Source organism: Gasterosteus aculeatus, chromosome 4 (genome assembly GCF_964276395.1).
Source record: "Gasterosteus aculeatus chromosome 4, fGasAcu3.hap1.1, whole genome shotgun sequence".
In the NCBI taxonomy this organism is placed as follows: Eukaryota; Metazoa; Chordata; class Actinopteri; order Perciformes; family Gasterosteidae; genus Gasterosteus; species Gasterosteus aculeatus.
Window position 1 is genome coordinate 14,133,510 of NC_135691.1, and position 16,823 is coordinate 14,150,332.

Sequence of the window (16,823 nt, forward strand, 5' to 3'; positions counted from 1 at the left end):
GTAGCCTCCAACCACTCAGTTATGTGATGAGACAAGGCAGCGTTTTAAAAAAACAAGAAAAAGTCAGAAAGGGCATGGATTGTAAAATTGTGAAGAGCAGACAGGTTATTAAACGTACGCAGTATGGACTAAAATCTCAGGGTCGTATTTCATTTGTGTTATTTAAATAAATATTAATTAATAATCGACCCTCCATGATGGACTCAACAAGCTACTCCCATAATAACAAGCTATATAACAAAATTTCTTTGAATGTAGGTCCCACATGCACCTTGTAGCATGCGTTTAGAGGGCTGCCGCTTACCCACAACCCAACTCCATCCTGACCTAAACCCTCTAAATGCAATTATTTTGCCATAAAGAACAGAGTGTTGGCAGGAGTAGGTCCTTAACAAATCCTAAAGGTTACCATCCCTACCCGACATGCAAGGGAAGCTAGGGGTGAGCGCAGGGGGGTTTACTTGGTTGCCATCTGCAACACACCCCGACGCCACTATAACTCTCACACACTAAGTGTTCCTTTAAGTGTTCATCCAGCCCAGGACGCAAAGGAGACATGCACGGCGGCCGATGCAGAATGTACGTGCTTGTGGCATGCCGTCTCCTATAGGCCGCCCCCTGAGTTTCTATCCTTGCCGCCGTGTCCGTCTCCTCGTCGGCCACGCGACTCTGTGTTACATGCAGATGGCCACGCATTGAAAAGGCCACCTGTGAGGTGGCTGGAGAGGAGCGTGCTGCCCACAGCTCTGTGATCGGCCCACGGCGTGGTTGTATGCGCTCTGTAATCAGCGGGATTACAGTGGCATCAGGGGCTCCACTCCCCAGCGCCTCAGCATTGTTGCTCTCCATGTGAGGCAAAGTGCTCACACAGCATGATCCCGCTCTGCTGTAAACACACGCAAGTCAATGAAGTGGCCAACGTGTCAGTCCACTGTGCTTCCTATGAGGAAGAAACCGTCTTAAATATGCCAATCACCTGCTGTAACGAACCGTTTTTAGTTTCAGTTTTACTCTCAAACCTCCAACGGGAAGGAAGGAAATAATATGTTTGAGTGATTGAGGGTAAGTACGGCCCTCGAAGACACGTATGAACACTCGAGAAGGAAGAGGGTCATGAAGAAAGAGTGTTTAAGTAGCATTGGACAAAAAGACAATGAGACATTGGACAATAAGACAATGGGCTTTATTGCCTGTAGATGAATGAATGTTGTCAGCGATGCAGGGAATAAGCGCAGTACAACACCGGGGCCGAAAGTAAAGCACATGAGAGTAAACCACATCCTCCACTTGCTTTACACTTGGAAGAGCCTTGGCTTCCTGCGTGCGAAGCCGATCCGCGCGAACACGAGCCCCGTCTGCACAGAGCGAGAGGGGCGTCGCACGTGTGTGCTGCCCGGCTGATGCTCCCTTTCCTGCTAATGGCCAATGGAAGCGAGCCTAATTAAATTAACTTGACTATGTGCCTGAATAAAAACACGAGGCGCCATGGCCACATTGCGGTTAAACAAATTGCGATGATGATAGTTTGTCTCCATAATTCATCCAGGGAAACAGGAAAGAAAGTGCTGATGCGCTGCGAAGATGCAAACTGAAGAAATCCGAGCATGCATGTGACTTGGTCAAAAAGTGGTACCGGGTTCTCGCACTGAGCCGATCCAGTCATGATAACCAATTATCTATCACTCAGAAACATCAACACACTGATATTTAGAGTCCCAAAAAAATGAACATCGGGGAGTTGGAAATGCGACAATCTGCAATAATTCTCAGGACAACTTTGCGATTAAGGCTGCAATCTTCATTGTTGATTAATCAGTTGTTTACGTGCCTGTTTAGTATCGCCATTGATCTATAATGAAAACTCAGGTGGGCTCAAGAAAAAGAAAAAAAAAAACTCGTCATCTGTTGGTTTGTTAGGGCAACTGTCATTGAACGTGAAACAGCAAGAAAAAACAAAACAAAGGGAAGGAGGTCCAGCAGAAGAACAGCTTGCTCATGAATTACATTTCTTTACAACCTTTGGACCCCCCTCCAATGTTTCCGTGGGAGCATATAAACCAAAAGGGGCGGATGGGATTGACCCTCAGCGGAGCCTCGGAACAGCCACTATCCAATCCTTCATAGCAACTGTAACTAGGGGCATGAGGCCTGTCACACAAGTTTTTAAGGCGTGGGACCCTTGAACTGGAGCCGGGGGGCCACAACCCCCCGGTTTTCCCTCCATTTCAACGGCCTCCTTTCTCACAGACTAGAGAATAAAGAGCTCCGATGCATATTCCAGTTCTTTCTGTGTACCCTGTGATACAACACAGCGGTGATTCCATAAATCTGCTATTTGTGCCTTTGGAATTCCTCCCACAGAGATCGGTGAGATCGGAGAAATCGGCCTATTGACCCAGGTCGTGTGCAGAATCCATCCGCATGATGTATGCTGGATAGACTTGTGTCCGACTTGATAATGATAAAGCTTATCAACGCTTAGCGCGCACATTTCAACATCATCACATACTTAAACACAAGCGCATATCCGAAACAACGTCTGCAAACTACAAGTAGCCTACAAGTCGAGTCTAAGAGGAAGCACCTGTTTCTTTGACTTCCTGTTTATTCTTTGAAGGCGGCCGATGCAGCCTTCATGTTAGCGCCCTCTGCTGCTGACGTCTGATCTCGTCGTGCTTTCCAGACGAGGTAGTTTATCTCAAAAGGAGCCGAATTCTATCAACTTTGTCCCTGAACAAAGCAAACAAACGACCTGTCTGAAAGCCAGTGGAACGAAAGCAGCTTAATTTTAACTAGTTCAATATAATTACGTTACTCAGGAATACTTAGTAATTAGAGTAAAGCTGTCAGTTATCTATATGATGCACCTATAAACACTAAAGTGCTACAAAATACAAAAATTAAGAGTTGTGATATATTTCAAAGCAAATACTTGAAGTCACAAAGCGTCTCTGAATTTGAATGAACACTGTGATGAATGTGTCATGTTGTGTTTAGGGCAGAAAGGGGTAAAACAAACTGGCCTCTAAACACTGAGGCAATGAGGCTAATCAATCAAAACAATCAGAAACTGCAGAACAATTTCAAGTAAATTGCCCATGCTTTAACAGCAATTATATTCCTGTTGAAATAATCACAGCCAGATGCTGCTCTCAAGCTGATTCACTGACGCACATTCTGATACAGAAGAGGTTTCTGGTGACACATTGATTGCCGACGCCTTTGGCGAACAAAGAGAATAATGACAGTTAACTTGGCTCAGATAAGTCTTATGAGTCCATCTGCATTGTTCGCTCTTAAAACAAGTATGGGAACCGCGGCTGACAACGGAGCAGCGTTTGTAAACAAATATGCGTCTAAATTAAGTTTGGACAATCTGAACCCAAACTGAAATATTATTTCACTCATCAAAGCGCAACATTTTATTATTTTTTATCGTGACAAATGTGATATTCTACAGTAAAGAAGATGCACCATTAACAGGTACAGAAATTAGTATGCTGATGTTATTATAAAGCTGATTGTGACATTCCTTTGTAAAAGATAGTGAGTTTAAAATGAGAGAATATGAGCGTCCGTGTGGCCTGACAATCAGGTTGAGAGGAGGTGGTGCCCTCTGGTGGGTATTTAGTGGTATCTGAGATACCATGGGGGTAATCCCTGTAACGTGGTGTGCCACGGGTTGGTGATCAGTATCGTCAACATCTATTTGATCTCATACAACTCGCGTGTAGTACACTGTTAATGTGTATATAATGTTTTAACCATCCACAGTTATCGAGGGGGAACAACTATTTAAGCATGTGCTGCAGAGTCACTATGCTGTCATTTGAACTGAAAAGCCTTAATTTGCCGACATTATGAAACATGAAATGTTGTGATTTTTAGAATAAAACTAAACTGTTTTGGATACAAATTTTAGCACACTGATGTGACTATGGATTATTTTAATGAAACAACACTATTCATTCAACACACTGTGTAAAAGACTGTTCTTTGGAAAACACATATATATATATATATATATATATATATATATATATATATATATATATGAATAAATATATAAATTAAATATATACACACACACACGTATACATGTAGATGGGCGGCTATTTGGTGCCTTGTTGTAACAATGGTTTTTAACATCTCATGCTCGTGGAACTAAATGAATCTACCGGTAAGAACTTTGATGTGGTGAAACAATGATGGTATCTCTTGGTTGTGGCCCATTTCCCTCAGTTGGCCCGGCTGACAGTAGCCAGTCTCTGTCTGATAAGCTGGTTCTCCTCCAGCATCCTGGAGATGGTCCTAAGAACTGCAAGCCTGGCCTGCCGGGACAGGAGACGAAAAGGGGTGTGATAAAATATCTAGTCCGAAAAGCGCATGGATGTACTGTTAAGATTAAACAATCACTCACTTTCCAAGCCATGGCAGCGTGCTAAAATCCTGAGTAACCGTCATTAATGTTAATGTTAATTATGGCTGTGGTGTTCCTACTGTGACACATGTGTAATGCGATAAAGGACTGGACACACTTACTTTGACTTGGCTATTGGCTAGTATTTAGATCCCAAAGGAAGTGTTTACATAGTGGCGTGTTATTAAACCAAACACACTGAATAAATAAATATCTGATAAAGCACGTATCCCTCAAAGATAGAAAGATAGATGAAAGATTTTGATTGTCACTGCTAGTTAGACTTAAAAGTGATTGTGACACAACATGGTTCAATGTCCAGTACGGCTGAAGATACAGTGAGCGATACTTCGTCTATACACACATTTATCTATACACTCATAATCTCCAATGAAAAAGATCAACGGGAAACTGTCCAGTGAAGATTAAGGAATTATTCATATTTAATGTTTCACATTTTTTTGATTGGTCATAAAGCTGAAAGGAGAAACACTACACAGTAGTAGTACAGTTCACAGGACTGCTCCCACACTCACACAGGTCCTACCTTTTCCCCGTTGCTTGCTGTGCTGGTGGGTCTTTGGGAAAAGTAGAAAACATCCTCGCCAACCGACTCAGAATCAGTGGCAGCAGCTGACAAAGACAAAAACTATTTTGGTGTGTGTCGCGCTGCAGGCTAACATTAGCTAGCTAATGTAATCCAAGCTAGCGTCAGCATTAACGTCAGTGCCCCTCACCTTGTCTGCTCGCACTTATCCCGGTTTTATTTGCGGCACAATCTCCCAAACATCTCCTCGGTGTTTTGTCCACCTTCTCGGACAGTTGAGTGCCTTTGAGGTTTTGTAACTTGACCTTTAAAAGGAACGTTTTTTTTCCACCTTCGACGTTAGCCCGCTTGTTCCCGCGCTTGTCACTCTGGTACCGGGACTTGACGTTGGTCCGGTTGTTTCGGTCTAATGTTTGGCCTGGTTGTGCTTCACTTCTTTGACTGGAGACAAACCCGGAAACATTCAGCGACCTAACTTGCGACATCTTTTTTTGTTTTTACTTCAGCTTGACCAAACGTTGAGGTTTTCTTTCCTGCTGCCCGAAGCGGAGCTTGTTGCGCTGTCAGCCAGCAGGTGGCGGTAATCCGGGTACTTTGCCACAGCAGCTCTCACCACGGGGCAGTGACGTACGCGGAAGTAATCGATGTGTTCAGTGAAAAGCAAGTCGGTGATCTTATCAGTGGAAGGGAAAGTGCAGAAAAATACTCATTGTGTTTACAAAGTGTGCTACCATTATAATTGCTGATGCCTTAAATTACAAGTTTCATTTATAGTAGGTGGTCAATGTGTTGCTGTTTTTGAAGTTATACGGTTGCTATACGATCTTCATTTCAATGAACCTTATACGTATATGTCTTTAGAAAGTTGTGTTAAATTTGTAATGGGAACTATAAAAAGAATAGTTTAAAGAGTAAAGTAACGCTCTCCATTATTAATTTCTATGTGCTCGATATTCAAAATTGTAAGTTTGTACTGGGCTGAGGTTTGGATGGAGGACTAAATCACCATGTTTTTCCCTCTCTATTGTAATCTAGCCATTGTTAAGTGGAATTATGTTGGTAGTTTGTAGTGTTTTGAAGTTATAGAAATGTGACATTTGGTTGTCAATGCCTCAATTGAGACAACAGGTTTGATGGGGCAAAAAGCAGGAGGTTTAGGGAGCTAAATAGCACCCACCAAGGCCGTCTATAAATACTTCTGACCCAATCCAACGTAACCTACCAGATATACCAAAAAGGTCCCACAACAAAAGCATCATGAGTGACATTCCCAATTGCTATGAAAAACAATTCAGGGGGGAAATCTGTAAGTGCCACCCAGAAAATGGAGGGAAAACCCTTAATTTGGGTGATTCGACATATTAGGCATGTAATTCTTCCTCACAGCGGTTTATTTGTTCAACAACTCACATTACAAATACTTCAAATGTATGCGTACAGTTACAAACAGTTGGCAGCAAATGAATATATGACATTGGATCGTTGTTTTACTTCAATACTACAAACCAACTATAAAAACTGACGTCTGTATTGTAGCGTAAATTAATCAGGAAGAATATAAAAGTTAGAACTTACGTATAAATGTGAAATGACTTAATAAAAATCAAAATGATATCGGGTAAAAAAAAAAAAAAAGTTAATAAATAGAACCTTCCCAGCATACAATTAAAAACTATTGAAATTTTGCAATCAAGTAATATTAACAGACACTCAATATTCTTTTCATCTCAAAATGTGGAGAACAATACAGTAATTAGAAAAACTAGACACATCAACAAGTTTAACACATCACCCAAAAAATATAACAAAAATCTGATCAAAATGATAGTTATACATTTGAATTGAAAATATTGCAAATGCTAAATACATTATCGAACTAGTATATACACAATGTTTCAATCACAGTAGCATGGTAGTAGCAAAATAAGTAAAGCACAAAACTAATGTTTAAAAATAAATTTGGGTATAAATTATTTTTTTTCCTTGCAGACATCAGCCTGAACAATAGCAAACATGTGTATGTATGTAAATGACTGCATGGTTTGGATGAATTGAATGACTTACACTGCGGAGACTTGTTTCTGGAAAGAATAAGTATTGCACATAATGGCTCAAAGTTAACTTGCAACATTAAATCACATTCAGGTTATGTCCCAAAGCATGCCACATCACAAAGGGGGTCAAGTGATCAAGTCTCCTCACCTATGTCCTACTGAGTGTCCTCTACATTACAAAACGCATCCAAAGTGTTTTCACTGTGTAGATTGCATAAACATCATGTCTGTGTAAGGAAGGCAGACTCCATTATGTAAAGAGGCTACAAGAGAGGTGATCTCAAAGAGATAAGGAAAACAAAGTTTAAAAGGAAAAGGGGAGATCTAGTGCATTACATTAGGTCCTGCATTAACACTAGCCATGTTATTTTTGTATTACATTATGCATGCCAAGAATAAGTAGAACTTACAGCCAGTCCTAGAAAGAGGATCTAAATATTTCAAACAGCGGATATCCACTCCGGTGATAGAAGGGAAGATTTCACGTTGACCAAAGCCAAAACAGTTACCCTATCGATGATGTTACTGACTACACCTAGGAGCAAAATATCAGAATATACTTTCAAGACTATCAAAATCAGTTTAGAAAGGTCTTGTCATGCCTTAGGGTCCTGTAATTATGTTTATTAGGACAGAGGAGAATCCACATACGACTTGCTAATGATAGCCTTTTTTGTTTTTTACTCTACAGAATCACACCAGACAATTTTCAGATTTACCAGCACTTAAATATATAAAAGCTAATTGAAAATTATATTAATATCATTCGTTTTCTTTTTTAAATTAAATTTACCATAAATGCAGATCTCTTAGTAACAAAGGTACAAAATTATTTTTCACCAAGTGAAAAAAATGAGGTATTGCAAAAGGAGTTCTCCCATCTGTGAAAAATGTGCCTAAAATGACTATTGAAAAAAATATTTAGAAAAGTAGTGCATAATAAATGTATATATGTTCATGACAAAATAATCAGCTATAAAACACTGTACAAAAATCAGCAGGCCATGTATAAAATAATATCTTTATCTCTGTGACAGCAAGTTCTAGCTACTACCATATCCAACCACAACACTTGTGATAGAAGCTCCAGTCATGGTAGAGCGTGCAGTGGTACACCATGAGGACAGCTCAGGGAGACTGGACTGTGCATTCCCATTTGTTTGTACTACGTTAGCATGTTAGCTTCCAGTGCTAATATCCCTGACAATATAAAGTGAGCAAATACTACGGCCAATACCTGAGCCCTGAGGGCTGTGTGTTTATTAGCTGACACCCAAAAAACGTGACTCCAGACAAGTCCAGCCTTTCCTCCGCCGAATGACAAGAGGACACAACATATCCTGAAAACCCTCAGATCAACATCCGCTTCTGATGATGCGTTTTAGGCCAATCTTTGGTTTGCCCTTTCTGGTTACAAAGTGTTTTACTCTTAAACCAAAATCTAAAAACTCATGCCATCAATCGAAAACACATGTGCCAGACTGAGGGGAGATTTTTTTTTTTTTAATCCTCGTTTTGTGACGTGGCCAGATGCAATTTACCGAGCTTCTAGAAAAACTCAATCGTCCGTCTGAAACGCTGTCCCTCCTCTATTCAACCCGACCATTTGCACTCAACCTTTGGTAAATGGTACAGTTGTTCACTAATCCTGCAAGCAAAAAGCAAGAAATTGCACCCTTCTTAAACTCAAATTCCATTATTAGTATACTGATTTAGGTATGATGAACCTCACTTAAATCTTATGTTACTCTTGACAACAAATGTAAGCAGCTTTGCCAGCTAACACGAAAAGAAAGGACAGTCAAGTCAGAAAACCTCTAAATCCAAATCTAATGCATCCATATGCTCATGCACAATTAAAGTCAAAACATAAATGGGATTTCACTCTCTTCTTAGCATTTACTTCTTTTAGAAGGCCCAATTAAAATAAAAAAATAAATTAATTGTTTGTTTTTTTACTTAAAAAGAAAAGTGCATTTATTTTTCATATCATAGCCCGTACCCCCTTCCCTTACCACCCCGTTTGTTTCCATCCCTCCCCAATCCTGCATCGTCTCCCTCTCGCCTCAGTTCCAGCGGAAGGAGATGTGTCGCGGTCGGTCGCCACCCTCTTTCACCAGCGGCTTGTGGAACTCTCGTCCGGCCCGGGAGTGGATGGCTGCCCAGCAGTACTCGCAGTAGTACTGCAGACAGGTCACGTTGGCGCAGAAGAAAGGGGCAAACTTGCCTCCGCAGCGGGTGCCCTGGCACTCATCGCACAGCTGGTCATCTAGGACATATGGCTTCACTTCCACCTGAGAGAGAGAGAGTGAGAGAGACTCAACTTAAAATGGGGGTCGTGGAAAAAGTTGCACGCATTCATGGCAACTGGGTTGAAATGAATATTTATGAACGGCCACTCTTCATTTCAAGATAAAAAGGACTCACCCGTTTATCAATCTCCCCGTGCTGCAGTTGAACAAATCGGGCACTAATGGCTGCAATGTAGCTTTGCTGATTAGAGAAGGCTACTCGCCCCGCCCCCTTTGGATACTTGAGTTCAGGATCGGTGTCGATCCCCGCGTAACACACTCCGCCATACAAACGGTCCATGATCATTGCGAGCTCCACTGGAAGAGCAATGTACAATGTCATTAATGGGATCAATACAACACCGTAGAACGGAACACATTTTAGGGCTCATGGGACACGCTTACCTGCACGCAGGGGACGAGGGACCCCTCCTACAAAGATAGTTTTCCTGGGGTCCAACGGCTGAGAGCCGTCCATTACAAAGTCACTGTCGTTTAAGTTCCAGGGGCGGATCTGGACCTACAAAGTCAGAGATGAGAAGGTCCTTGCAGGCCTTAGTCATACATTGGATTGTGAAAACAAAATAAAAGCAGCTTGCAGCTCATTTAATTAGGGATTAACACATTTCTTTGGTTTGACTAATAATGCAGGGTGGTAGAGGGATTGAGACAGAAAACCACTGGAATGATGGTGAAACACTGCAAATGTTGAGGTCCAGATTTGTTTTTTTACATGGTTACCAGTGTGTTTTTACATAAAAAGAACAGTGCACTAAACCTACAGGATACATCGGATTACCAAAACAAAGCTGCCATTTGGCCAAACAAAACTAATTGAGGGGAACTTTTTTTACATTTAGACAAAAAGAGGCCAGAGTGAGTTTCTGATTAACATCTTTGTTAAGTTTTGTAAGACAGACAGCAAGCCTGCAACAGCTGAACGGCGTCACACACACTCACACTCACTCACACTCACAGGCTTGTCTTTGATGGTGGGACTGGAGACACACAGGTAGAGCTTGCCGTCCTCCTGAATGCAGGCGTCAATCAGGGCCTGAACAGAGCTCTCGTCTTGAAACAGCAGGAATGCATATCCTGGAAAGGTTGGATAACAGAACAATGAGCGTGAACAAACACTCAGTGGCGCGGAGTCGTCGCACTGGCAGAGAAATTAGGCTCAACAGGTTTGACTCACCTTTCGGTGGGAAATAGGACTTGCTCTCTGCCTTGTGAGGCCAGTCAACAAACAGGTGACCAAATCGGCGGAAACTAGCAGTGATTTCATCTGAAATACAGAACCAAAATCCATGAGCAACAGCATTTTGTACTGCCCTAAAATCAAAACTTCATTTGGAGTTTCGTATACCGCGGTGTTTGCCCTTGCATTAGAATTCGACCCCGCCCCCCACATTTGACTGGAAGCCATAACCAGTCTTTACCTTCATCTATGTCCGGGGGAAGCCCTCCAACAAATACTTTGCGTGAATATCGCTCCACGCGTTCACCATTGAGGTGGGGGAAACAGTGGGCCGACCCGAGGCCAGGGAGCCCCGGGTCACTGGACTCATCCTCTCCGAAGGAGCGCTCGTCCTCCATTGGGAACAGAGACGAATGCCCTAGCGGAGGGAAACCAGCTGGATTACACACATTGGTTCACCACCAGTGAGGGTGAACCACAACATTGCAGTATTAATGAGCAGGGAATTTGATTAGATGTAAATAAATTAATGTCAAGTGATACACACAAAAAGCAGCCACAATGGCTATATCTGATCACGTCTGTAGAAGCAAAGGGAGAATGCTGCAGGATCTTAGCGGGCCACACTGGAAAGCTACGGACGAAGGGGCCTGAACCCGGACGTCAGTCAAGGAAGCGTGACCAGTGACATCGAACAACCAAGCAGACAAACTGATGCTATCACTGCTTTCTAAAGATCACATTGAAAAAAAGAATGTCACAGGCTTTACCTCGTCTTCTGCCATAACTTCGTGCTGCATGTAAAACACAAAAACACTTTGAAATGGCTTCTTGAAAAAAATAACATTTTAATCAGTTCATCTAAGCTTTCTATAAACTAGAGACAGAAACATCATGTAACATAATTATACCCCAGTCATTGAATGCGTTGAGATTTCTTGTGCAATACTTTCAGTGAAGCCACATATGTATGAAGACACACTGAATCATCGTCTCTGAAAATATGCTCATTATGCAGGGGAATTTTCAATATCACTAAAAAAAACTACAACTTAATAACGTACATCATCTGCTCTGACCATGTCCTTACGGCAACAGACGGTCGTTACTTCAAGAAGCTACTCTTCAAGTCAGCCATTTTGCTCTTGCGTCCCTGACTACCACAGCAGTTACATGTAAAACAACAATAACAGCACTTGTGGCAGAACGAGTAGGACTTTTCAAAAGGACAATGTGAAGATTCCTACAAATAATAATAATCCTCTCATCCCTCAATCCCACTCATTCATCTCTTAAGCCCTCTGCCTGCATTTTCTCGTTGCGCTGCATTCAGGGCATTGACCTCTACGGCTAAATGTAGTGACCGTGGGCCATTTTGTAGGCACGCATGCAGGAGGAATCTACAAAAAATTGTGAACATGGGCGTGGAAAAGACACATATGGTGCCAGGAGGAAAAAGTCCTGGAGAGGCCAGCACCTCCGGCCAGACAACAGTCCGGCAGCGTGCTGTTCCGAGCTAGGGGGAAGTGCCATGATTCAATGTTGAGCTCACAAACCTCTAATGACAAATCCAACTCATTCTGCCTTTGTGAGTGTGTGTTTTAGTTCTGTGGTTATGTGATGCCCAGTGGTTTCTTTTGTACGTTTAAATGGTTAAAAAAAAACAAATTTTGTACCTTGACGTACGTTCTTAAATCACCACATATTTTCTACATTTCTTAAATTCACAACTTTTTCTTGAGTAGTTTGCATGTAATTTACATACCGTTCATGGGTAGAGGCCCGTCTCCACCCTGGTGAGAGAAAGCGTAGCGTCCTACATGAAAGAAAAACCACAGGCCTCAGAACACAATGTCATGACATTTAACTCCTTTCCCTTACGTTCAAATTTCTCCACAGCAGCCACGTTTTCTTTCTGGATATATGGATATTCGGTGGATTAGAAAACATGACAGCAGACGCATTATATCGCTAAGAAAGATGTAAAATTGCAGTTGTAAAAAAATAGAAACCTCTCAGAAAGAAAGTGCGTGCATCAGCAGATCCAGATTAGAATCAGTGATGGAAAAAAAAAAAAAAAAAACACACACACAAGAAAAGTACATTTTAAGAGTGTGACATGTTGTATTATAGGGAGTTAGATGAGATTAAAGAGGCTACACAGCAGAAAGGCTGCAGGCGGTTGTTATCATGAGTTCTGGATAATAAGTACTTACTGGTCCCAGTGAGAGAGAGAGAGTCTATGCTCAAAAGGTGGTAGACAAGATGGGTCAAATATTAAAAGTAACATTGCACATAAGTAAATTTGAAGCTCATTAATATTTGCATTTTGGTTCTGCCATTAGTACGTTAGTCATGTCGCCAAATATTCTCAAAGTCATATTACATGAGACTTTATTGACGCAGTTTAAAGTGTAATCCCCAGAAAACAAGCATTAAACATAGTTCTTGGGACCCCATTAGCAGCACGCTTTGTTCAAAATGAAGTTATAAACATTGTGAAAAAAATTACACATGTTTTTTTGTTGAGAAATACTTGCAACAAACAGACGTATTTATTGACAGCCAGCGGTAAAGAACGGTGTCGTCTCCTCACTGCTGGTAGTGTGGGAACCAACCTTTGAAGGAATCCTGCTCAGCCCTCATAATGTCAATCAGGGAGTTCTCCAGAGAGTGCATACTAAAACCATCAAAGGACCGTGTTCTCTCCTAGTGAAAGAGGAAGACAACAATTAGCCTCCTAACTTCCCACATCACCATCTAAAGCAGGAGGCCTGACAGTTTGCCATCATTCAAATAGCGAATAAAAACTGCAGAGAATATCCCCGTTGAGACCTTGAGCAAAAATAACTGTAAATAGAAAATGGAGCCCAGAGTGTGTTGCACAGAATCCCCTGCAGATCTCTGCTAAACCTCCACATTGTAAATGCACATATGCTAAGCATGGGGATAGAAAAATGCATACTTCCACTGATTTCAGATCAATATAAATCCTAATTGATTTTTCGGTGGTAAAAGGAAATATTAGCTTTCACTAAAAAAAAAAAAAAAAAAAAAAAAAAAAAAAAAAGATCTTTGATGAGTAACACATAGCACAAGTGTGGTTGCTTCACTGGGTATCTAAATGGGTTGAGAGCATGCAAAGCTGCAGAGGAGCACAAGACTTCTGAAATCAGGACAGGAGGAAGGTCATGTGATCAGAGCAGATGACAACACTGCTCTCCTTCAACAAAATGATCTAGATAAGAACTCGGACACCAGCAGGCTCAGTACGTTTCAAGTCATCCGTTGAGCTGGCTTGTATGGTTCTCCCAAATTGCCGGTTATTGACCTTGAAACAGTAGAGCGTATTTAAGATAACACAATTTGGCCCTGGAGGACAAAGTGAAAGCAAACTCCACTTAGTTGTAAGAGGCCTCACACCTAATAATTCCCTAAAACAGCAGGCCGAGTATTACCTGTGACATGCTTACCTGGAAAGGGTAGACACTTTCATTGCGGCTCATGCCGTCTTCCACCCAGCCCTTGTGATTGAAACCAGAGGTATTTCGGGAGAACTTCTGAGTTGGAAGCTGTTGGAAAGTCAGATGAGTTGAATACAAGTCCACAAACCAAACGCAGTCATGTCAGTTATTGCAAAAATGTGTTTATTAGTACACGAGAGGAGTCGCCACAATTCCGTCTTACCTGATTGTTGTTGAACGACTTCTTCAGAGGGGAGATGGAGTTAAGACCAGTCATCCCTCCACCAATCCCACCGCGCCTGTACTCCCGAACACCCTGCGTGCCCCCCCAGCCACCATACCCACCGGGGCTCCAGGAGGTGGATGTGGGAGTGGAGGGACTTTGGTAGCTTCCCCAAGGAGAAGGAGGCTTGCTCTGGGTAGGAGCGAGGTGGGGCAGCTGGGTGAACGGCCCAGTGCGGTGGGGATGCGGAGGGAAAGAGGGCTGGGTTGGATGAGGGCTAGCTGGGGAGCGCCGGTGCTGCTGTGGGACACCCTGACCGTGCAGATGGTAGTGCTGGGGGTGAGGTGTGGATTGGTGGTGCTGTGAGACTGGTCCAATCTGCGGGGAGAAACTACCTCCCCCTCCAAAGCCGGGTGCGGCGTGGTGGAAGACGTTGGAGCCAGTTGGGCCGAAGAACCCTCCAACGTCTTCCCCAACCACTGGAGACTGGGTGGACGGGACAGCAGGGGACCAGTTGTTAAAACTGGTCAGCGAAGAGGAGGAGGAGGTGGATTGTGCGCAGCCCGTACCCATTCCCAGGCTGTCCTGGTAGTCGAACCCACTAAGCACGGGGGACTCCATCCTCAGCTTCTCCTTTCCACCACTGCTCTCCAAAGAACCCTTCTCCAGCTGGCCATTTTCAGGAAGAGCTCCCTCAAGCTCTCCTAGGCCTCCCACAGCCTCCTGCTGGCCCGGGGACAGGGCCTGAGGCTGGGCCTGGACCTGAGACTTCTCCTGTAGGTCTTGGAGGTCCAAGGCCTTGGACTTGTCTGACTCAAGAATCTCATCCTGCATGTTACCGTGTTGGGCTACGGCAGGAAACAGCCAAGCGCTGCCCCCATTGTTGGAGCAGGTGTTGCTCACGAAGGAAGGGGGACTGGGGGGGTTGGAGGGGTGGGGAGGGTGCTGGGGTTGGAGGTGAGGAGGGATCCTTACGGGGAAAGCGGACTTGTTACCGCTGCCGTTCTTCACCAGAACTCCGAACCCGTAGTCGCCCATTTAGGACACCCAGTAAATCTTCAATACACTTTCACCGTATTCTTTAACCTAATATACAGGTCGAAGAGGGGAAGGGGTGACAAAAAAGAAAAGAAAAGGCTGTTACAGCACAAGTTGATCTGACCTTAAAACAAAAGATATTTTTTTAAAGCCTCGCCATTGCCGGCGAATGTGCTTAGGCTGCGCCCAGTCTGGTCTTGTGATGCAATCAATGAGATTAAATCATTGACTCGCTGGGCCACGGGAGGCCTGGACGAAATATTACACTCGAATAGCAGGCAGCCAACCAGGGAAAACACACACAGACACACACACACACACACACACACACCCTAACCGGCGCTGGTGGAGCTGACGTCTCCAAAAAGGTCGTTAAGCAGCTAACAGCGAGCTAACAGCTGCTCGGCCACCTTCCGTGCAAAAAAAGAAAAAAGCATGCAGATCCCAGCAGTCCATTTAAATGTACGTTTAAAGCGACGTTCACGCGTTACAGCGCGACCCAATCGTCGCGTCGGCTCACAGCACGGACACTCACCGAGTTATATCCCCCTTCTGACCCCCTTCTTCTCCTCCCCAGCAATGACCTCCTCGTACGCAAGCTTTTGGAAATAGAGGAAAATCGCGATGACGTCCTGCAGTCTGTTCGCAATCTACGGTGGTTCCCTTCGCAGAGCTGCGCTAGGATAATAGCCGACGCCGCACAGGCGTTGTGGCAGATCTGCAAAACCAGCTGGGGAGGCAATAAACGCATTCGACGGCTACAACGTCATCGAAATTCAAATACGAGCACACGACAGCGTTGCCATCGAGACGACGGTGGAAATTTCCAGGAGTTTACGTGGCTGGAAATGGTGGAACGTTGTGGGTTTTTTGGACGACCTCGGTCTGTTTCGTGTCCTGTGTGTTCAATGTCACGCAGCATACCGAAGCTGGTCATCGTTCTCACGTCTGCAAATAACGTAACGCAAACCTCGACGGCTATTCTATTCGGTCGACAAACGCGCGTAATAAGTCGGGCATAGCTACCTTCAGCACGGCAGCATGACCTTATTGTTAGATGTTGCCATATTTTAGCGTTTTCCCTTATTCTGCATTTCCTAGGCAGCCGGCGTAAATGGACTCTTCTCTCTTCTAGATGACAGCTGGGCCAGTCGGGAGACACTTCCGTCTACAAGCCCCGCCCTCAGCATCAGCCATCAGCCACTGTGTGTCAGGGTTTCCCTCAGAAGCCCCGCCTCTTTACTAAAGTCGTGTATTCAATTGGCTGATTCTCTGGAGGGCACGCCCATAGCACTCCTTCTCAATGAATGGCACATGTACTCAAGAACGTTCTCCTCCCAAATAAGGATGCCTTTAAATCAATAGGAGGAGTTGATGTACATTTCTATCTAGATCCTCCACAGTTAATACAATTATTTTATTTCATTAGTATCGTATTTCAATGGAAGGCAAGGGGTTAAAACCCAAGGTTTAGGAGTGGTATTTGCATTTATACCACAAGCAGAAGAGTTTATTTGTCTAAGCAATGATCTCCCCTTCACCTCAGCCTATAGCAGTTGTCAAGTTCTGCAGTGTTGTGTATCAGACA

General features: G+C 43.5%; 2 protein-coding genes across 8 annotated transcripts; both read right to left on the reverse strand.

Annotated features, from left to right (window-relative positions):
* Positions 1–3,932: 3,932 nt before the first annotated feature.
* LOC144406308 (uncharacterized) lies at positions 3,933–5,582 on the reverse strand. Its single transcript, XM_078102142.1, has 3 exons — positions 5,158–5,582; positions 4,968–5,053; positions 3,933–4,331 (listed from the first exon to the last, which is right to left on the reverse strand). The coding sequence occupies exons 1-3, from the start codon at positions 5,450–5,452 to the stop codon at positions 4,239–4,241; spliced, it is 474 nt and encodes a 157-aa protein (XP_077958268.1). The 5' UTR covers positions 5,453–5,582; the 3' UTR covers positions 3,933–4,238.
* A 758-nt stretch (positions 5,583–6,340) lies between these two features.
* LOC120817514 (cytoplasmic polyadenylation element-binding protein 4) lies at positions 6,341–16,426 on the reverse strand. Of its 7 annotated transcripts, none has more exons than XM_040173814.2 (12): positions 16,262–16,426; positions 14,198–15,283; positions 13,984–14,082; positions 13,129–13,219; positions 12,276–12,326; positions 11,281–11,304; positions 10,752–10,928; positions 10,508–10,597; positions 10,289–10,407; positions 9,718–9,832; positions 9,449–9,630; positions 6,341–9,315 (listed from the first exon to the last, which is right to left on the reverse strand). In XM_040173814.2, exons 2-12 carry the CDS (start codon positions 15,233–15,235, stop codon positions 9,088–9,090), a joined length of 2,214 nt encoding a protein of 737 aa, XP_040029748.1. In that variant the 5' UTR covers positions 15,236–15,283; positions 16,262–16,426; the 3' UTR covers positions 6,341–9,087. The 7 variants fall into 7 exon arrangements, with proteins under 7 accessions (XP_040029748.1, XP_077958453.1, XP_040029749.1 ...); XM_078102327.1 differs by having other exon boundaries at positions 10,283–10,407; XM_040173815.2 differs by lacking the exon at positions 16,262–16,426 and adding an exon at positions 15,771–16,138.
* Between the last annotated feature and the right edge of the window lie 397 nt (positions 16,427–16,823).